Source organism: Triplophysa rosa, linkage group LG23 (assembly GCF_024868665.1).
Source record: "Triplophysa rosa linkage group LG23, Trosa_1v2, whole genome shotgun sequence".
Taxonomy (NCBI): domain Eukaryota; kingdom Metazoa; phylum Chordata; class Actinopteri; order Cypriniformes; family Nemacheilidae; genus Triplophysa; species Triplophysa rosa.
The window spans coordinates 7,275,249-7,299,042 of NC_079912.1; the positions used below are offsets into that span (position 1 = coordinate 7,275,249).

The window sequence follows — 23,794 nt, forward strand, 5'->3', positions numbered from 1 at the left end:
TAAAGTGCAACTCATTCATAGACACGCAGAACAAGCAGAGGACATATTTTAATAGTAGAATTCCGCTTTCGTGATTCCTTTCGTGTTTTCGCACATCGCGCAGATCATAGGGCTCTAGATCAATATACTCAATGCAGCCGGAAAACAAGTTTTAATTGCATAAACTAAATAAAAACAAAAATAAATAGTGGTGCGTAGGGCTGCAGCTATCGATTCTTTTACTAATCGAGTATTCTACTGATTTTTCCATCGATTAATCGGGTATTCGGATAATAAGTACTTTTTCTTTATTAAAAAGCAATACTAAATATACAAGAGAAAATAAGACGGGTCTCTTAAAGTGAACAACTAATTTGTTTCCTTTTTAGAACAATTAGTTTTTATTGCTGAAATAGCATACATTAATATCTGCAAAAACTAAACCCATTTAGTACATTCCATTGCCATATTAAATTCAAAATGCAATATAATACAAATATATAAATAAGAAACATGAATAAAAATGGAACTAATAATTTCAAACAATAGCCTATGACTTTTATTTTGGAAGGTTGTCAGAAGACCCTTATTTTTTAGTATGTCTGTTTCTTCACTCAAACAATAACATGTTTGTGAAATAAACTCTCAGCGCAACTCTGGAGGTGAAGTTCATGTCCTCATTCAGCGCAGACGCAGACAAATTCATGAGCATCACGCGTGTAGCACGTTAAACTGTGCAGTTCATTCACTCAGACACGCAGACCAGACAGATGAAATGTGTTTTAACAGGATTCGGTGTCCACTAGTCCGCATCTAGTTTGATGGACTCAATGCAGCCGGAAAACAAGTTTCACTCGTAAAATAGACTAAAACTAAGTAAAATATCAGTTCACCATTTCAATAAGCTATTAGGGCTGTGACGGTGGCAGTTTTTTACCACCGCGGTGGTAATAGATGGTGCGGTGGTTGAGAAATATATATTATTTATATAAATAATATTTATATTATTATATTTGCGTGTAGCAACCACATGACGAGTGGAAGAGAAATATAGACCTTATTTAAATACTTGAAATTGTTAAATAATTGAAATATGATATCTGAAATAAATGAGGATGAAACATCCGTCAATGTTTAACGCGCAAATCCATCAGTGAAACGGCACGCTACAGCATATAAAACATTTAAATAAACATCAGTAAATAATGAAAACTTAAATGATATAAGAAAGCTAAATACTAAATAAAAAAGCTCTTGTTGCAGTAACTTCAGTCAGTGGCGTATTAACCCTTACAGTCCTTAACAATTCCATTTGAAACAAACTGTTTAAACCTACATTGGCTTTCCTATTCAGATCGCCATAAAAACTTTACTTTTTCCGACTCGTTGATGTGAAACTTACTTGTTGACATTGTCCAGATTAAAATGTGTACAGCTGCACTAAATGCGCGTTCAGAAGATGTGCACAGGAGCGCAAATGAAGAGATGTCTCTCCGCAACCGCGGAAAAACCTGCGCGCGCTCCGACACTAAGCAAGCGGGTCATAGCCAGTTTTGATTTTACGTATCTGTTCATTTCTCAACAAGATCCATTGCAGAAGCCGCAGAATAACCTGGGTTTTGCCGTGCAGGCCTGCGCGTATGGCAATAATTTCTGTTAATTTAAAATCTTTTAAATAAAACCACCCACAACTGAAAGGCTACAACTAGCAATCGTTATCGCAACTCTCATATTTATTACACCTATATTTGTCAGAGTGACGTGCACTACCGCCGGTGGCAGTTCACCGTCATGGCACTTTACCACCGCGGTGGTGCGGTTGTTACGGCAACCGTCACAGCCCTATAAGCTATCAGTTATTTATCAGCATGAGAAACACGTGTGAGCGTGTGAACATACTAAAATGCGTGCGTCTCACGGTGAATGCATGAGACTGTAACATGAATAGAGTTTAGCGGGCTGTGCGTCAGTAATAACGGTCCGTGGGGAAACGCAGTGCTCCGTGTGTACTGCAGTTAAATGGATTAAACGAGGCTTCGAGGCAGCAAAAATTGCCTCGATGATTTTTTGTATTCGAGTTACTCGAGGAATCGTTTCAGCCCTAGTGGTGCGCCATTAGTTAACCTCACACACGAACAAGCACAACGACACACGCACTTCACACAAACAGCGGCTCTGTCTAATACACTTGCCAAACTGTATAACGCGTGCTACACTATTAAAGTTATTACTAGCACAGACTGATATTTTCGTAGCATGTGACTGCTGTTAGCGTTTGTATGGCTTAGCTATGCTTGTATGAAGGCTTTGAGAATGTTAGGTAATAATTTAATGTCTTATTTTTTTCTGATTTCAAAGACATTAAAAAAAAGACAGGATTCGTTCACTCTGTAGGATTGTCTCAGTAGATAGAAATAGCTCATGGTTTAATTCAGTATTCTTTTGTAGTTAGATTTTTTTTTGATGGATTCAATTTTATTGTTTTTATTTCCCAGAAATGTCCTAATAAATAGTTAATCTGTGCAATTCATATCCTTTTGTCCTAACCAGTCATGTGTTCTTATAAACTGTTGTGATGAGTCATAAGTGTTTTTCTTGTAAGTGATGTTTTAGGCGTACGTTTTGATGGTACAGTAATTGAACTCTTGAAATGACTGAACTGTTAAAAGTCCCATCTGGCATAGATTGGTAAATAAAGTAGGCATTTAGAAAGCCTTCTATCAGTTTCAAACGATCTCCAAATACAGCGTTATATCCACCGTTTATATAACATCCATCACTAAAATGCTGTGAACAAAAACACACACCTCACTATCGCAAGAGTAGCAAGCTACAGCTGCAGGCCTACAGCGCAGCCAATTTTGATGGAAAGCGGGTCTCGCTCGTCGGTTGATGCGTGGGCGGGCTATTTCTTTCACCTTGCTGAGAATTGTCCAATAAGGGGCTAAGAAAAGTTGTTACGAAATGGATTTTCGAGTTCGAAAAAAGCTTTCCGAAACCTATACGAACGCTGGGGGAGTGTACAGAGCACAGAAATACTACGTAATACGCCCAACTCGTTTTTTGACAAGTTGACCATGTCAAGCAGAAGACGGCACGTTTAACATTGTAAAGAAGTCAGAATGCATGAAACGACGTTGCACCACCCCTTTAACTTTGGCAACCCATTCTGTGTGATATGGCTCACGTTTAAACTAACATAACATTGTATGTTACTTAACATGCGTATCCTTACATGGGTTGAAGTGAAATGAGGGCAAACTGACATTTCCCAAAAATTCATACTGATGGTTCAACTTAAAAATCATAATTATAAGCTTACATTTGTAAATGGGGGCAAGGTAAGGCCCAACAAACACAGAACATTCCCCTAAGGTTAGTTTTTGGTTGCCTTTTTGTTATTTTAGGGAATTTTTAATAACGTCAAAAGGACTTTTTTCCGGGTTTTATTTTTTACAACCAGAAAATAATGTTCCCAGAACATTGCAGAGTGTTTTTTTTTAATAATCAGAAAATAACAAATACACAACGTTCCCTGGTGGTTGTTTTTTGGTTGTTTTTTTGCAACCAGAAAACCATGTCCCCAGACTGTTGCAGGGTGTGGTTTTTTTAAATCGCCTAAAAATAACTTAAACAGAATGTTCTCTAATGGGTATTTCTTGGTTATTTTTTGCAAGCATGTTTTTTTGTGAAATAGTGAATAATACAACTCGTATATCTGAAAATAATAATCTAGTAAAATGAGTCAATTTGTTTGTAAAATAATCAAGAATTTACACACAGCATGGATGTACTTACTTATAACTGATGTGCAGTGAGGATCTGTGAAAACTAATTTAGGGTAACGTTCTGGGAATGTTTGTTTTTGGTTCCCAGAAGGTTTTTAAGGTTTGTTTTTTGGTTATCTTCACGGAAATAAAATGTTAGTTCAGGAAGCCTCCTGGAAAAACAAAACAAACTAGTGTTCCGGGAATGTTCTGGTTACCAAAAATTGTACGCTTGGGGAGTTTTCAACACTCATTGTTATCGCATTTGCTGAAAAAATGTTGCTTAATTTTGAAGAAGTTTCTTTTGAAAAGGTCATGGATTGCAGCTTTAAACAGATCACCCAAAAATGAAAATTCTGTCATCATTTGCTCACTTTCATGTGATTTCAAACCTGTATGACCTGTATTCACTTCAGTTGTATGGACACAAGTCAATGGGCACCACAGTGGTTTGGTTACCAACATTGTTCAAAATATCTTCTTTTGTGTTCTGCAGAAGACAGTCATGCAGGTTTAAATTGACATGAGGGTGAGTAAGGGATGTCAGAATTTTCATTTTTGGGTGAACTATCCCTTTAAACAAACGTCTGTATATTGTTATATTTATGCATTTAATCAAGTGACTTAAATACCAAACATCAAATCAGTTTCCTTTCGACTCAACCCCACGACTTTAAGGTTGCAATTGTACAGCTCCACCAGTTAAGCTACATTGACATCTTCTCTTGCATTTTCAGGCTCTACGGGTCATGGCCAAGATCATGAGAGAATGCTGGTACGCCAACGGAGCCGCCCGTCTCACCGCCCTGCGCATCAAAAAGACCCTGTCCCAGCTCAGCCAGCAGGAGGGAATTAAAATGTAGGCCAGTCGGCACGGGACATCTCTCGACTTGCCATTTCAAACATTGACGCTGATTACACTGGTTATCGGTACCTTTATCACTATCCTTTGTTATTGCATCACACTCTGTTCTCAAAAGAGGACGTGAGCACTTTGAATGAAGTTTGGCGTTTGTTTTCGCATCTTTCCACTCGGTCTTAAACAACGGCGGGCGTGGACTTTGCAGCGCCCACGATGTAATAACCCAAAACCTCTGGTAGGGAAACATTGATAGGCTGACCCTGAGGATTATGGGATATCACTTTTACGTGCGAGCACAGCACCGGATTCCAGCATGGCAGGTACTTAAACAAGTCTCTTGGGTGCTGGGTTAAACAGAAGAAGGATTTTTTATATTTATACACGTTTGCCTGTTCTGTGGCTGAATAGATTCAAAGTTTCGTTGTTTTTCTCCCATGGAGGTCTGACTGTTTGTGGCTGACTGAGTTCTGTGGGACCTTATTTTTGCACCTTGTATTTTCTTTCTGCATATCACTGCTGTTCTTCAGGTCAGGGCAACTTGTACATGTTTTTCTTCTTTTTTGTGCGTTTTCTTTTATTTGTTGCAGAAACAAAACTGGACATGACCTCATTCAGTCTAGGCGAACATGCTGTGACATATGCAATATAGAGAAAAGTTATCGACTTTATATTTTTACTGCTCTGCTACAACAACTTCAACTACGATGACAACCATGCCTTCCAAGCCAGGTGTTACCAGAAAGTGCCACTGCTTTGAACCAACCCACCCTCACGGTGTGAGCCGGCCCCTTTCGGTCGCCGTCGGTCTAAACGTATCCGTGAAGGTTCTTCAGGAGTCTCTTATGCACACGGAGCAAAAGGGGCCACCACACTGGAATTCTGCTGGTGCCATTCTTTATCATTTCTGCCTCTTCATCATCTTCATCGATGCAACACCGAGGGATGTAACAACCATCCAGACCTCTTCTCATTTTACCGATTCTGTTTTACAGACAACATGAAAAAGCTGCACATTGGTGAGCCGATGACCGACCCGAGTACTCTGTTGGTGCTGGGATTGGACACCTGTCTTTGTACTTTCGTTTGATTGGTCGGAGCGGGGATCCGTGGAAGCGTGGGCCAGTATGTTTCAGCACAGTAGCTTCATCTGCATCAATGACTGTAGCTTGAGGAACTGTAGCTTGATGCAAAAACAGTAAAACGCAACATGGACAACATGACCACCGGACTGCTGAATGGTTGGCTTTTGAGAAACAAACACAGAATACTAAAAGAAAAATGTGATCGCATTAAAAATAAGCATTAAACAAAGGTTCTCAATGATTCGAATATTAGACACTTGCATTCTCAGTGTATAAAGACGGTACAGTACATTCAGATAAATATAGCAAATGGATATTCACTAAGCCATAGGTTTTCCAACATTTTGTGGCAACCTTTTCTAACAGAATGTAAAAAAGGAAATCTATTCAAAGACTGCTAAACATTTGGAGCTTAAGGGACCAATCGAACAAGTCGAGGTTGTTTTGTTTTGTTGTAAAACGGTGCGTTTGGTTTGAGGTCAATGCTGTATGTAACAGAATACATAAATGTAGCACCAGTTTATGTGTCTCTACGGAGGTGAGCCGGACAAGCCCGCTGTCTCGAGTGTCAAAGCTGGATGATATTTAATAGCGTTGTGTTCCATGAATGAAGACCGAAACAGGTATCCATTTCCTGTGTGATCATCCCTTCTTGAGCTTCGAATGGAATAAATCACCGGTGGCTTTGTTTTCAGATTTATTAAAGACTGTTTAGTTTTTTTCAGTTTGCTTTAGCAGAAAGGTTTATAATCTTTGCTGGTCAAGTTTTGGTCTTGTGTCTGCTGCTGTGCATTGCTAGTTTCTCTGCTGGAGCAGGTGAAGGACACACTAGTTTCTATTTCCAGAAGCAGCAAAATGCCCGGATTATATTTTCAACTTTTCTTTGCATCAATTTTTGCTACGTGTAGTACATTTCTTTTAAATAGTTTTTCCCTTCACGAGTATAATTTATTGAATGAAACCACAGATGTGGTCGTTAATGGTGTGTCAAGTGTTTCAAAATAAACACAATTACGTGTTATGAGTTTAAAGGAACAGTTCACCTAAAAATGAAAATTCTGTCATCATTTACACGTTGGTCCAAATCTGTCTGAATTTCTTTGTCCTGATGAACACAGGGAAAGATATTTGGAAGAATGCTTGTAACTGAACGGTTCTTGGCCACCATTGACTACCATAGTAAGAAAAATTGCTTCATAAATTTCTTTATTCTGTTGAAGATATTTAGAGGAATGTAGGAAAGCAAACCGTTCTGGGGCACTTTTGACTGCCATTGTATTTTGTCCTGCTATGGGAGTCAATGGTGACCAAGAACTGTTTGATCAAAAGCGTTCTTTAAAGTATCTTTCTCCGTCTTCAACCAAACAAAGAAATTAACAGATTTGGGCCAACTCGAGGGTGAGTGAACGATAACCACATTTTTATTTGTGGGGTGAACTGTCCCTTTAAAAGCTTGTTTGAATCGACATTGTTAAAGGTGCCAGTCGCTTGAATTGAAAGTATTATGGTGTGTTACTGCTTGATTATCGGACGCTGTCACTCGGAGACCCAATGAGATGTTCCATACAGTAAATGACTCCTACGTGTTGAAAATTCCTGAATGAAGTACTTTTCTAATGTGTGGATAGGAAGTATTGTCTATAAATAATGTGTAAATGTACATAAATATGTATGTGTCTGGCTGGTGGCTTTACGCCTTGTACAGAGTTTACGGAAATTTAAATTGAGGAGATTTAAGTGTAAATTAAACCCAATTTGCAGAGCAAAGCAATGAACGTTGGTGTCAGAGGAGAACATAAGCTAAAAGGGAAAATCCGTTTTTAAAGTTAATATGGTTTCAGGGAATGTAACTGTGGAAGCAATTGGCGTCAGTCATGATGTTGGACACCTCGCCAGCAGCCTTTAGTTTTACATGTTAACATCCGTGCGATTCATTATAACATACAGGTTTCCTGTTGCCTATGAAGGCTACGCCGCACCAGCTATAACTTGACAGAAAAACCATACCGTTGCACCCCTGTTCCCACGCGAACGGGCGAGACCCCAAGGCGCCTTTTAAACAGTCCATTCCTTTTTAGTGTAGCTCAGTTTTTCTACCTGTCAGAATTTAGAGAATGGGCTATTTGAGACACGCTTGACGTCTCGTCCTCTAGCAGCTAACATCTCTCTTGAACTTCTGTGCCTCCTCCAAACTCATTTGCAGCGTTGGGTTACCAGGAAGCGTTCATTGAAGGTGGCCGTGTTTCCAGCAAGACGTCCGAAACGTTGCCCTTACTTGACCCAGACTCCAGAACTTTTGGTTAGTCATTCTAAACCTGTGATGGCGAATTATGCAAATGTTTCACACTATGACGCACAAACTTGTTTTATTACACACTGTCAGGAACTTATCAAAGTTATCGCGACCTGGATGTAAATGTCTCATGTGACAGAGGTGAATGTTAACAGCTCAACAATTTACATCATTTCTTTCACCCGTATGCCATTTTTTTAAGGGGTTGTCGTGAAAATACACGGGTCTTTTACTTGTTTATGCAAATTTGCAGGGTCACGCAGACCTCAGGCTCTCCGCTAGCAATCGCTATGTTTGTTTGATTGTACCGCTATGCCAATATCCGGACACTGTGAGAAAGGCCCTTGACAGACGTTGAGTTCGCTGGCCGGCTAGGATTTGATACAAATGTGTTGGAATAAAAGCACAGAGAATTTCATTTAGAGGAACATGAAGTCTGGGTCATTTAAGGACAGCGGTGAGCTAAAAAGTTACACATTGTGCATTGTTCTTGGTCAGCGTGTGTGGCTGCTGAGGTTGTGGGATGGTGACGTAAAGCTTTATCGTGTTGTATTTGGTGCCTAAGTTTGACATTTTTTTGTATTCCACTGAGAATGGTGCACTGCATGGGACTTATTTCTAATGGTTTCATCATCTGTTTTTTTTTTAAATAGATATTTAAAGAAGAAAAAAAAAGAGATTTCATTTCAATACATTTTAAAAAGGTCAAAACGTCATGAGAAAAAATACCTCCTCTGAAGACCAATGTGTTTTCACCTCACTGTACTGTATATATTTGATTTGTTTACTTTTTGTTCTTTCAAATGCTAAAAGTGACATGTTATGTCCGTGGTACTTATGTCAATGGTGTCGTATTATTGTCCAGACAGCATATATTCCTTCTTTAAACCATTGTTTGGTTTGATTTTTTTCTTTTGTTCTGTATGGATTACAAGTGCTTTATGATGTCATACTATATCCTTTAATGCCACCTCCTCAGCTGTATAGGAAATGCCTTGTACTGTTTCTTTTCCAAAAAAATAAATAAAAAAGTTGGATAAGACGTGTGGGGAGTTTCACAGAGCCTGCATTACAGTGACCTGCTTGATTTCTAAAGCATTATGTACAGTATTGACTTTTTATAGCGTGTACAGACGTACACATGAACTGCATCATAGTGGAGTGACGCTCAGTGTGGCTTTCGAACATAGTGGATTAGAGATGGGTGTGAATAAAATTGTTACAAATTCTAAATGTACTGTTGTTTTATTTTGAACAGATTTTTAATGTGCAATATCCAAGAACGTTCATGTTTTTTCACATAATTTTGAAATACGGTTAAAAACCATCAAATTACAGAAAAGATGGTAAATTTACAAGAAAAACAGGAAAAACTTAATTTTACATGAAAACAAATTACAGCCTATTTCTGTCCAGTAAGTTCTTCTAAAGACATGTAGAGAAACATTCATGAAGTTAACGTTCATCTTTGTAGATCCTCTGTTTTTCTGTTACTATACTGAACTATAAAGAGTGAAGAACCTAATAATTACTTGAATTGTAAAGAAATTGCATAGGACTTTATTTTACAGTCCTACATGAATGTGCCATGTATTTGCAGTAGTCCTTACCCTTAATTTCATGTAGTTATGCAATTATATTGCTGGGAAAGTACAGTTTAAGTGCACATAGGCTACTTAGTTTCTGATTTTAAGTTTCTGACCACACGACGTTTTATTTTAAGTAGGATGCTGCAATGAATACATGTGAAATATATGACTATTCTGTCAAATCTGTCTGATTTTCTGACTGCAACGACTAACCTTCCATTTAATTTGGAATTTGCTATGTATGTGATTACAAAACACATTATTTTGGGATCTGACAGTACTGCGACATTTAAAAATGCAGAGAAAAAATCACACATTTTGTGAGAAAGTAAATCAGGAAGATGTAAGAAAATGTGTGAATTCATTTTATGATTGACAGATTATTCCAAAATAATTTTGCTGGTAAATAAGCTTCTGGTTTTGCACTCATGTAGGCTCATCTCAAGAGAAAAAAACGTGCTATTTATGTTTTACCCAATCTCATTGTGATGAATCTTATTGTGGAACCCGTTTTAAATTATTAAACTTTAAACGTTTGTTTGATTCAAGTATCTTACCAAACCACAGGAAATCTTAAAATCCTTTTTATAGCTTTCTTTAAAATAATTCTTGGCTCACTTTTACTGATAAGATATCTTCCTAACTCATACCTTCCCTTTGGAGCTTATAGATCAAATGAGAAGAACATCTGCCAAGTTGCAGAAGCTCAACGGTAGAAAAAAACATTAAAGCGGCCCTAACACACGCGGTTTCTGCCAATCTCATATTAATCTTGAGTACCTATAGAGTAGTATTGCATACTTCGTATCTTCGAAGAGTATTTAGTTTGATCACATTTGAAAAAGATATATACAGCTGTACGATTATTTCCAAAAGCATACGGCGTGTGCGAGGGGGGGGGGAGGGTTAGGCTGAACTAAAGCACGTGCGCATCCATTGCCAACAAAACACAGACATCAGTTTCACTCACCGCAAGCGGTTCATGTCCGGCATCTTTTAGCGCTGGGACGGCTCCATATATCAGTTTCAAACCATCTCCAAATCCAGCGTTATATCCACCGTTTATATAACATTCATCACCCAAATGCAGTGAACAAACAAACACCTGAACTTCGCGAACGTATGCTCTCTCTCTCTCTCTCTCTCTCTCTCTCTCTCTCTCTCTCTCTCTCTCTCTCTCTCTCTCTCCCCCCTGCACACACGTGAAAGTGACGTCTGCGCATGCTCCTTCTCCTGCTCTCCCTGCTGCCGTGTGCTCTTCCGGGAGAATTGTCCAATAAGGGACTAAGAAAAATGTTACGAAACAGTTTTATATGTTCGGAAAAAAACATTCCGAAACCTGTACGATCGCTGGGGGAGTGTATCGAGCACAGAAATACTACGTAATACACCCAACTCGTTTTTTGACAAGTTGACCATGTTAAGCATGAGAAGACAGCGCGTTTAACATTGTAAAGAAGTCAGAATGCATGACACCGTTGCAGCACCCCTTTAAAATGATAGGCAGAAACTTTGGTTTATTACCATCAGGACATGAGAGGTTAAAGGTTACATTTCCCTATATTACACTATTTGTACACTATGTATTACACTTATTTCATTAGATGATAAATGCAAAACTAAGTACATTATTTATAAACGTAATTTCAAGGAAGCAATCCAAAAATATGTTTGTTAGGTATATCATTTTTTTAATAAATAAATAAAAAACATTTCTTAGAACTTGTATCGTCTATTTGTATGTTTAGAGCGTATACTTTAATATAGAAACAGAATGAACGACTTACACTAGTCTTACAAGTTAGTCATCCAGTTTTTTTCTTCAAGACTGCTCATAACTTCTTTAAAGTCAGTTACATAAAAAGGAAGACTTGTCTAATTTAAATCTGAAAAGTAAGACTGGTTGGTCTTTGATAATTGCTAGTCAGTCAGACTATAGTTGTTAAGATGCAGTCTTAACTTAGTGGCTAAGTTTATGCAACTGGCCCATGTTCATCTGAGGCCATTTGTGACTAATTGTATCTCAGAAATGAAATATTTGTCTTTGTTTAATTGCTCTCTGATTAGAAGGCTTCACTGTAAGAAACTGTAATTTTACAGAATCCACGTAAAATGTAAAAAAAAGATTTTTTCATATATTTGTTGAAATACGGTCGACTTTTAAAATGACTGAAAAGACAACACATTTACAAGAAAAATAGGGAAAACAATTTCGTATATATCCTTATACAGTATCCTATAATTTTTTTTGGGGGGGGGAATTACGGTATATTTCTGTTTTTTTACAGAATTGTTTTTCACAGTGCTGTTTAGTCCTTTAGTATTGACATGTCAACTTCAGCCCCTCCTCCCATCTCTAATTTACAGGGCAATTGATTGTGAAGTGTTTTAGAAATTGAGAGAGAGAGAGCCCAGTGTCTTGCCGCATCTATAGCACCAATCGATACTTGTGACACTGCCAATTATACTGGCACTTCCAGCTGACCTATTCAGATATTCTTCTGTAAACTGAGTGTTGTTTCACTCTCCTTTTATGGATTTCTTATTAGCTAAGATATCCGTTTCCTTCATTTAGAGAGGATTAGATGCACGCTTGAAATAACAGGCCGAATTCTCACTTTCCCTCATTGTTTTACATTTTTCTTTGTTGACATTATCACAAATAGATAAGTGGGAAATTTCTAAAAACATCTGTTTATTTCAGTGTACATTTTCTGCATATTGGCTGACAAAAGCGATTAACTTGAAGCTAGATCTGTACCCCTGGGTAAGTCATAGGTAAATTCAACAGGATTTTGTAACATTGTAGTATTAATTATGTCCAGTGTTGGGTGTAACTAGTTACTAAGTAATTAGTTACTGTAATTTAATTACTTTTCCCTTGAAAAAGTAAAGTAAGGGATTACTCTTATTTTTTCGGTAATTTAATGACAGTTACTTCTGATGTAATTAAACTAAATACTTTGTGTAATATGTGTGTGTGCAGAAGTAAAATCCGTGCTTTAATGTATAATTCTCACATTTGTAATTAATAATAATACTTTATGTAGTTTTATATTATTTATTTGAATGAATTAAAAGAACCGTTTCATGTCTATCCTTGAATCACTTAACTAATCAAGGTTGATGTAGGATATAGAAAGCAATTAGTAATAAGTAATTAAATACTTTTTGAAGAGAGTAACTTGTACAGTAATCTAATTACATTATCGAATGTGTAATTAGTAACTAGTAATTAATTACTTTTTCAGAGTAACTTACCCAACACTGATTATGTCAGAGGTTTATAACATCATAATTCAATGAGATAGATTTGGGTCATTTTGTACACACGTTTGTCCTGCCACATTAGCTGCTTTGAGACATGAATCGGATGTTTTTTATTAAAGCAGACAGACAGTTAAAAGAAAGAAAGCAATAACGATAAAGAAAACTTGTACTTACAAGCTGCAATGAATGTCACAGGCTTTTTGACAGACATTTGATTCAATTGTACTTGCTGTGTTATGTCAATCTGTAGCCCAAAATAGCTCAAAGTTACGTCCAGCTGCGGCTGACAATGATAAATCTCTTTTCCGGTCGCATGTTTCTCCAAAAGCAGGAGTTTGTTGAAAAAGCTGCTGATGAAGAAAATATGCAACGGTGTTGAGGAATTGATTGTGTTAGTAAGTGTGTGTGCGCTGAATAAGGAGTGAAATCCATTCCCTCTTTAACAGGTATGCGTGTCCTTAACAGCTTGTAAATCAAATCAAATGATATTTATTTGAAAATGTAAAAATGCAGTTTGCACAGTAAAAAACCCAGTTTATCTATATGCCCAACAAGGGTGTGTGATTTCCTAAAGGTCAGTCTCCAAGCTTTACCTTAGGGCTGCAAAAAGATTTTACAGGCTTAGAAAGATTTCGTCTGTTTATGTCTGTAAACTGCAGTGTTTCACATACAAACCTGCTTTATTACATTTAATTGGCCTATAATAGCCAAACTGCCTGAAAGAAGCGAGTCCAACACAAACTCCCCCAGCAGGGGGCACTATCGGTCCTTAAAATGTACAGCTCTTTTAAGACTTCTGCATTTAAAATGTTATGCGTTTGTGAGGTACATTGTATAATTTTGCATACATCTGATATACATTTGTTTGAGTGAGTTTTATAAGTAATTATTTTACTTAATATTTTGAAATTACACCAATGCGATTTTACACACAACACACACAAACATCTACTATAGATTGAAATATATTATATATATATATATTTTTTTTCTTTTGTGAATTCTGTCCTACTGCTGCTAGAATTACGATATTTTGTAAGGGTATGGGTTATTTGTTGTTTTCCTTTGTTTGTTTAGCTTCCCAATATATTCATTGGAATAAAGAGCCACATTCCCGCACATACATAACGCAAAAATGCAATATGCAGTAAGCATATTTTGTTTGGGGAAAAGTACTACTAATTCAACAAGGACTTTATAAAGCATTTATTGCAATTTATTACATCTCCAAAGAGTTTGGAATTGAGATTACACACAGATTTCCCGTGGGCTTTATGCACATCATTTTCTAATACAGAATAGCAACAGAGGTTTGCAATTATCTTCAGAATCCAACAGTAGGGTGTTAGCAGGGCGACTTCTCAACTTTATGTTTCTGTGGTGACATTATAAAATTGGATATTGAAAATGAATTTACAGAGCAATAACCTACATCAATTTCCACTGCCTAAGATATGAGATGTATATATATCGCCTCATGAGGTATTTGTCTTGTTTACGAGTTAAATAATTGCCACACCTTGTGACCTTTACCACATCAGAATATAGATTTGCTGTCCATGTTGAGCACGCGGAGACTGCAAACAAACAAGCATGCAGAGTAAACGGTCTCTTTCAATTTTTTTGTCTTTAACAGATTTATGATTGGCATTTGCATACACGTCCTGAAATCACAGATTTGATTGAACATCACTGTATAATTACAATGGAAGTATCGCTTTTAAAATTGGTCATATTTAGGGTTTGCATTTTGTATAACTTAAAAAAATAAAGTTGAAACTGGTTAATCTATTTTGATGAGTTAAAGTTATGGAAAAACATATTTTTTACACACTACTGTACTGTTTGTGCATGACAGCATGTACAGCTGCGATAGAGGACATGATCTCTGGGTAAACAGCATGGCCTTTGATGAAAGATGAAAGAATCAGAAAGGAAATGTAATAGCTTGTGCGAGGGAGGATTATGGGATAGAGCCAACAGTCAGGCACTGAACAAAAGCCATTAATCATAGAGTGACATTCAGCATATGATAAACACAGTGGCATAGCTCCAAGTGGCCCTGGAAATTACTTCATTTGGGCTTGAGGCCAGATAGGACAGTAAGTCAACAACTTATAGGATGTGACTGAGAAAAGCCTTTGGGATGGTAGGAGCTAATGAACTGGACTGGAGTGTTATCACATATTTGTCCAAAACTGTGCAATTTATCACACGTTTCAGCAAAAAACTGACATTATTCGCTCAGCTAAATGTTACAGAATAGAATTAAAACCACCTCAATGATGTTTGGATGGTTATGGGCATTTCTACTGTATGTGCTTGTTCTGTCGTATGGGAGTCCTCCTTTGTTTGTTTGTTTGTTAGAGGGCTGAGTTTCACCATAAATTAATGATAAAATATTTTTATCAAGAAGTCTTTATTTGTTTTGTAATACTTGTTTAATGCTCACATACTGTGAGATCTTTTTGTATAGTAATTTCAAAATATGAAGCTTTCAGCACGGTTTTGGCTGGCTCTTGTTTTGCTTTTGAATACGACTCTCGTTCTCACTCCTGAGTCCTGTTATGAATGCAAAGGCTCGAAGACATTTATGTATTTCGTAAAAACCATTGATGTGCATTAGTGAAGAATGTGAGCCGACATGTTTCTTTTATCACGCTGTGTTGTTTCTCTGTGCGAACTCCGTGTTTGCGCGCGCGCGCATTTAGCAGGCACTTTAGAACGCAGTTTAATTGATCACTGCTCGTGCCCGGTGTAGATAACTGAGGTAAAATAAAAATATATCCAAAACATTTTTAATGGATCTTTAGATACAATGCAAATGAATTATACCAATGTTGGGTATGTTACCTCAAAATGTCATAATACATCACCAGTGTCGGGCAAGTTACTCTGAAAAAGTAATCAATTACTAGTTACTAATTACATATTTAATAGTGTAATTAGATTACTGTACAAATTACTCTCTCCAAAAAGTATTTAGTTACTTATTACTAATTGCTTTCTATATCCTATATCAACCTTGATTAAGTGATTCAAGGATAGACATGAAAGGCTCTTTTCATTCATTCAAATAAATAATATTAAACTACATAAAGTACTCTTATTAACTGACCAAAGTATTACAAATGTGAGAATTATACATTAAAGCACGGATTTTAAAGTTAGACTCTGAATTTTGATGTCAATTCCACTATTGCACACACGTATATTACACAAAGTATTTAGTTTAGTTACATCAGAAGTAACTGTCATTAAATTACAGAAAAAATAAGAGTAATTTCTTACTTTACTTTTTCATGGGAAAAGTAAATAAAATACAGTAACTAATTACTTAGTAACTAGTTACACCCAACACTGTTCATCACTTAGGCTACGTTAAGTACTCTACTTTATAAAAAACGCATTAACCTTGTCAACATTGACAATAGAAATTATGTTTTTCTAAATTAAACATTACCTGTAACAAGCTGTAACCATTAGGCCCTACACTTCTAAATAAACATGTTTTCATTTCAGTAAAATAACCGAATAAAAAGGATTAGTCTATCGAATAAAAATAATTAGTAATTAATTAAAATGTCTACTCATTTTAACAAATCTAAATTTAAGTTTAGATGCAAGTACATTACAAATGACTTATAAATGAAGAGTAATCCCCTCTGTTACTTTTACTTACAGTAATTATACTTAGTAATCAAAGACACCAAACACAAATAGTCATATTTGTGTTATTAATATCTGTTATAGTTGTGGTTAATTACTTGCTGACCCTTTTCTGTTCATTTCTTTTGCATTTCTGCCATTTTATTACATTAACCGTATCTGTTGTATTTGTGTGCAGGGGCATCAGAATGCAACATGCCGTGTGTTCATTATATGTTTGTCAGTAAACTTGCACATGACACGGTGATCTTTGAGGGCCTTCACGTCAGGGCCTTCACGTCACTCTCGGAGATTTGAAACGAAAAAATTATGAGACGAGAGAAACTGAAGCTGTGACCTGCGCATCAATGACCAAACTGATGAAGGTAAGTTCAGCTATTTTACATGTAAACATTGACTTATTTATTTAAAGTATTAAATGTGATTATGGGATTTATAGTCACTGGGGGCAGAGGTCACAGGCTTTATCAATTAAATCGATTTAAAGGGACATTAAGAAAAACAAGCAAAAAAGATAAGACACACACTTTTAATAAGCATTTACAAATTTTATTCATTAAAATAACATTGCTGAATCATTTTTCGCCAAATGGTTTGACCTCAGTCTGTTTACTGTTGCTTAGCAACAGCGCAGCTCACCTCCATTTAGTACACTCATGAGTATGCAATGTTGTAACAAACTAATGTTGTAACATGTTATATTGATCTGTACTGTGGTCGGTATACAGTATCCTGGTGTTACTTTGGTTGGTGTGGACTGACTGTAAATATAGTCCCTAAGTGTGTGTTTCCCATACACACTGATGATGTGATCATCCGCAGTAACACTATGGTGACCATCAGAGGAAAATCCACATCCACATACAACAGACATGCCAAGTAAGTCACTTGATGATGTTATGAATATGAATCTTTTAATGAATATCAACCAGTCATTAAGTCTTTGTTGTTTTGTTTTGTAGTAACTGGTCTGAACCATTAAGTGGATCTTCAAAAGCAGTTTGTAAACAAAAGCGTTGACTTTATTGTTTACATTGTACTGTATGATCTCTTTAAGCAGGTCAGAGTTGACCATGAAGAAGCCTTGGACAATAGGCCTACATATAATTTTACTGTAAAATTCAGTAAATTAAAAATCGTTTTTTAAGTAAAACATCACGTCACCTTATAAGTTTCACATTTTCTGTAATTAACTTATTCAAATATAAAATGTGTACCTTGTTTGTGGTTTAGCTAATATACTCGCATTTAAAATTCTCTACTAAAGCATTGCTGTGAAATATAAGTTGGTGGGTTTCTGTTTGCATTGTGTTAAGTGTCTTTAGTTTGTCTCTCTGGGCGTGATGGGGTTCTGCCTGGTAATAAATCTCTTTGGTCTTCTTTCAACAGCAAGTGAATGGTTCTTCTTTGTCGCTGGAGCAGCTTTTCAAGGTACTGAAATCCACCGAACAATATGAAAACTATGTAAACTGCATGTTTTTGTAGGAAAAGGCGTATAAAGCATTTATTTGTAAATGAACAGACTGAGAATCTGGCTGAAGCAAATGCATCCGAGGAGGACAAAATAAAAGCTGTCATGTTTCAGTCCAGCCGCTGTTACTATTCTACCAAGTGAGTATAATAACATTCACATTGTGACCTGAATTTTCAAGTGCTCTCCATCATGACTCTCATCACTTACCAGTGAAGCACTCAAGCTGCTTGGAGGCCTTCCACCAAACTATGTGTGCTATAACTGTGGCGTACCTGGGCATCACATCAGAAACATGGGTAACACATACAGTAACTAAACATGTGGACAGCATTTGTGTGCACGTGTGGCCATGAATGTAAATGCAACCTGTCGCTTGTGCCGTTACAGGATCCAGCTTTTGTTGGGGGTAAGCGCATACAGAGAAGCGCAGGAATTCCTGTCAGATGAAGATCCGGTGCCCGATGCTCTGCTGTGTCAGATCAGCAAAGATCTCTTGACTGATGCTGTGATGACTGCCTGTTGCAGCCACAGCTTCTGCGATGAGTGTGAGTTTCTACACAAGCAAATATCACTCAGTTTTGTTTGACCTTTGGCAACATATGTGATTGTTTGGTCGCAGGTATTCGAACGTGTCTGCCCGATTCAGATGAACATGTTTGTTCCAGCTGCACAGTGTCATGTGTCCTGATGATTTGAATATAAACATGTTCTTACAGCAGGTAAGACTGTGAAACTGTACATCAAGTTTGTTCTCAAGCATCAAGCTCTGTCTTCTTTTCTAACCGTTTTCTGTTTCTTGCTCACACAGGAAGTGAACTGTTTTAAGAATACAGCTGAGGGGTCTTGTTTCTCACCCCAGACCCCCCAACCCCCCCCCCAGAAAATCCCTGTACTCTTATACAGCGTGTAAGAGGCGACGGGGTTTGCGTGAGAATGTCAGTGAAGACAAAGGCTCCGGACCTCTGCCCAAGAAATCCAAGAATGCGTCCTTATGAAGATCATCCAGGGAGATTCATCATTATGTATATATTATGTATATAGTTAGATATCACAGACATAAAGAATTAATATTTTACATTTTATACAGGTTTGAGTGTTTATGAAACCTTTGACATAGTAGAAACTTACACACACACACACACACGCACACACACACACATCGTATACACGATTTAGGGTTCTGAAACGCTGTATTTTCCACATACCGTGCATGTTTGTATCTCATCTTGGCCCCCCCTCTCTGAAACGCGCAGATTTTTTACAAAGCTCATCGCACTGAAAAGCGAGGTGTGCTATGATTGGCCAGTTAACCAATACGTAGTGATTGGTCGAATACTGCAAGCGTGTGACGTAAACGTAACGCCTATTACCATTTCTGGAACATCAGGTTCCTCTTCAATTGTACTGACAGTTACGCCCACCTTACTTGCGTATACATTTGGGCGGTCTTAGTCAAATCATACCACGAACTGACGTAGATTTGTGGGGGTGTGGTTACACGAGGTGTTTCAGGCAGGTCTGGGTGAGTATTCGCTTTTAGATAGAATGCATCTTTTTGCAATTTTACGTGTCTAATACATGCACGGGCAACTTATAACACACCAAAGAAACAGAAAAACACGTATTCGCACCATATGACCCCTTTAACTTTTGACACATTCGTGAATGTACACTGGTTCTGCGGTGACATTTCCACACCTCTAAACATGATGCGGCACAAAGCGAAACGTGATTGGTTGCTTTACCTGTCCTCTTGGGCGGGCCTTGGCCAAAGTTCCCAGACATTCAGTATAATACAGCAATAGCAGATCCATGCAGGGACCCTAATCCTGAATTTAAATGTAATAATAAAACATATTTCAAAGCTCATTTGTAAATTAAATACAATGAATTGTTCACACAAAAATGAAACGTGCCACAAGCTGTTCAGGTAAAATCACCCCTTGCATGTTCAACAGAAGGCAGAAAAGTACACAGGTCTGGAACAGCATGGGGGTGAGCAAACGATTGCAGATTTTTCTTTTTATTTCACAATACATAGGAGTAAAATGTATTTCCAAACCACATTAGGGAATCATTCTTACCTTAGCATTGACCTGCCTTAATCTGATGATATCAATGAGGCTTAGATCACCACAGCTAATAGCAAATGCATTCATCAATCATGCTGTTCAAGAACTTGAGCTGAAATGAATGGTGGTGACCTTTAAGACCCTCCGGCCAGCTGAACCCTTGTGTTCATCAAACTCAAAGTGTCAGATGTGTCAGCTGTTTACTGGAGCAATGCCAGTCTCAATACTCTCTCTACTGTCTCTTTCTTTCTTTCTTTTTTGCTTTCTTACTTTCTCTACCACACTCTTGCACATTCTCTCGCACTCACTCACTCACTCACACACACACACACTCTCACTCACACACACACACACATCCTCTTAAAATATGTTAATATTCTTTATTTCTCATCCTCTCAGAGTTTGGGTGATGTTTTATATATACACTGGGCAACAGCATCAATAATATCAAAATCATTAAAACAAATAACTGAGACAATATTGCAGGCTCGGTTTTCTCAAAAAAAGTGTATTGGAAATGACATGCCCTTGAATAATTTATGCTGTAAATTTAAATTATATATGAATTATATTATATATATATATATATATATATATACATTTATAATTACTTAATGCATTATTGTAGCACATGAGTGACACATTAGATAGAAATACTAATTATTATTTCAGTTTTTCCTTTCAGATTTGTTCCCATATTATTCTACGTTATTGTCATTTCATCTCCTAGAGACTATATCAGATATCTCTGCGGTTGTTCACATTACCATTCTGTGCGAAACCATTCTGGATAACACAGATGTTGCCTTATGTTGGGTTTACACAAGTATTGATGGCATTGATAAACAACCTCAGTGCTCATGGTTGGCCAGTCTTCAACAAATCATCATTATAAAATTCCCATATGGAGACAATAAATGGCATTTTTACCCCCTCTGTAGGAAACACATCAAGACACATCAATAGGCCCTTTTCACAATGACGTCACTTAACTTCCGCCTTTTCGCAAATTAGTGTATCATAACATCCGTCTTGCAACAAACAAGAAGAAGAAGAAGAACTTCCGTTTTGCCGTCGCGCTGGAATTTAACAACAGTGGAAAAAAAACTGACAGAACACTTATTCAAGTACTTATCCCAGCACCTTCGCTAACACAAAAAGAAAACGAAACACTTACCTTCATAATCAAACAGGTACTGTTCAACGAAGAATTTGTTTCCTTTATCTAGCTTTGATCTTGTCGTAAGCGAAAATTTGTCTGCAAGATGTTGTACATCATCTAGCCGTATTTGTGGCATCTGTGCAAGGAACTTGGTAAACTCCATTCTGAGGCGCTAGCGGAAGTAACGATACACTGCTTCGCGGCAGAACGGAAGATGCGTGACGTCATGTGAAAAGGGCCTATTGCACACGTCAAGCCATTTCATGCAGTTTTGTGTTTAGTGACACGTGTTTTGAAAGCATGTGTTTATGTTTGGACTACATATAATTTGCATATAATTCTGTCCATATACCTTGGCAAGATTTCAAGGTCATAGAGAGTAGTTAAAGCTGTCTCTAGATGAAATGACCATCTGCACCTCTTAGTCATCACACTGCTAGCCAATGCCAGTCTCATCATGTGTATTAATTCCACTTTGGCTTTAAAAAGACAGTTCACCCCAAAATAAAAATTCTGACATTACTTACCCTTGAGTTGTTCCAAATCTGTATAAATTTCTTTGTTTGGTTGAACACAGAGAAAGATATTTGGAAGAATGCTTGTAACCAAACAGTTCTTGGCCACCATTGACTACCATAAGAAAAATGACAACAATGTTAGTCAAAAGTGCCCCAGAACTGTTTGCTTTCCTACATTCTTTAAAATATCTTCTTTTGTGTTCAACAGAACAAAGAAATGTATAAAGCAAATCAAGATCTGTTTGGTTCCAAGCATTCTTCCAAATATCTTTCTCTGTGTTCATCAGAACAAAGAAATGTACAGTATAAAGCAAATCTCCATTTTAGATAAAAATATTTTTGTATGTTTTAAAAAAATCATGTGCTTACAATGCCAAGATAATGCAGTCAAAAATAGTTATATCTTGCATAAAATAATTATTTTAATTTTTCCTGCTCTTTCGGCAGACATTCCCACGGGGCTTCGCGGTAGCCGGAAGCACTGTCATTGGCTGTTCTTGCTATGAGACTCGCGTGAGAAACGTCCTCTGTCAGGCGTCAACGTTCGTGTTAACATAAAAATCTAAAGGAAAAATAGCATAGAAATGTAAATGCGGTGATTCTTTGTCAGAAATAAAGGAAAAAGTTTAGACGCTATGACAAAACCTACTTAAATTTAGGTTTTATAGAAGGACTAGACAAGTCTCGGCCAGAATGTGTGTTCTGTGGTGAAAAATTGGTAAACGACAGCATGAAACCAAGCAAAATGAAAAGACACCTTGTAAAAATAAGCAGTAATTTACAGTAGCCTATACATCTCTTTATGCAAGTACAGCAATGTTAATGTTTAACAGTTCTTTCATAACGTTCAGTTTACTCTGTATGTTCATACAATAACCTGAAAATAGACTGAAACAACCTGAAAAATAACAAGTTAAAAATGTCATTAAAATCTTTTATATTACTCATATTTAACCATTTCATTTAATTTATTGTTCAATTATTTAATTTAATTTATTTATATTTACTATCTATATATGTGTGTTTGAGTAGCAATTATGTGTGTATACACACACACATATATGAGGGTTGGGGGGGCTCCGATTGTCATATAATGTACGTGGGGGGGCCCCAAGGAAAAAAGGTTGGGAACCACTGCCCTAGTAGATCCTCAAGCGCTGTCTTCTTGGAAGCAGGTTCTGTCTCTCCTGACTCGACTCCCAGAGCCCCCTCTCCCCCATGTGTGGAACAGTGAGCTGCTGCCTCTTCTCTCCTCTCTGTACTCTTCTCACCTGTGGTCTTTAAGCAGCAGAAATGCTGGCTTTAACCTTAAGCAGCAAAGTAGTCCCCCCTCTCCCTCTTAACACAAACACACCCACTCTGATGCTGTCATGTTTCTAACACACACACACTTTGCATTAATCTATTAAACATTTTCAGTTGGTACTGGGAACATAAATCTAGTAGGAAAAAAATTCACACACACTTTCACAATTACAAAAGGAGTAAAGCAATTCAAATTGATTTATTCCTGATTTTGCTGCAATTGTTCCGCCTTTGTCTGCACCCTCAGGAAGTTGGTTATGGTCTAGCTGCGGTAGAGTCTGGAATCTTGGATCCAGCGCAGTGCTCTCTAACAGAAGCTTGTATGCATCGCCGCTGTATCTCCCTGAAATATGACTGAGGATTGCTCTCTTTGTGTCGGCCATGGTGGGGGAATCGCCGTCATTTGGTGCCATGCTCTGTTCAATCATGCTCTTCAGTGGCACAATGAGAGACACTGTGGGGCTCTTCTCCTCACATAAGACTGTGGTGGCTGTCTTCAAAGGATTCAGCAGCTTCACAAGGTCTTGGGCATTCAAGATATCGCTGCTGTCCAGTGTATCAATGTTACGGGTGTTTTGTCTCATCTCAGGGCTGGTGAGAGCTGCTGACATGGCAGCTTGCTGCTCCAGGTAACGAACCAGCATATCTAAAGTGCTATTCCATCGCGTGGTAACGTCCATGATTCATTTGTGTGGTGGCAGTTGTAGCAGCTTCTGCTTGGACATGAATAACGCGGCAGCCGTTGAACTCCG

At 37.5% G+C, this 23,794-nt stretch overlaps 1 protein-coding gene across 1 annotated transcript in view; it reads left to right on the forward strand.

Moving 5' to 3' along the window:
- Positions 1 to 9,238, forward strand: part of tgfbr1b (transforming growth factor, beta receptor 1 b) — a 59,343-nt gene extending 50,105 nt beyond the window's left edge. Inside the window, exon 9 of the mRNA XM_057323078.1 lies at positions 4,484 to 9,238. Within this exon, the coding sequence (XP_057179061.1) occupies positions 4,484 to 4,609 (126 nt within the window). The 3' untranslated portion in view covers positions 4,610 to 9,238. The remainder of the gene's footprint in view (positions 1 to 4,483) is intronic.
- Positions 9,239 to 23,794: the final 14,556 nt, after the last annotated feature.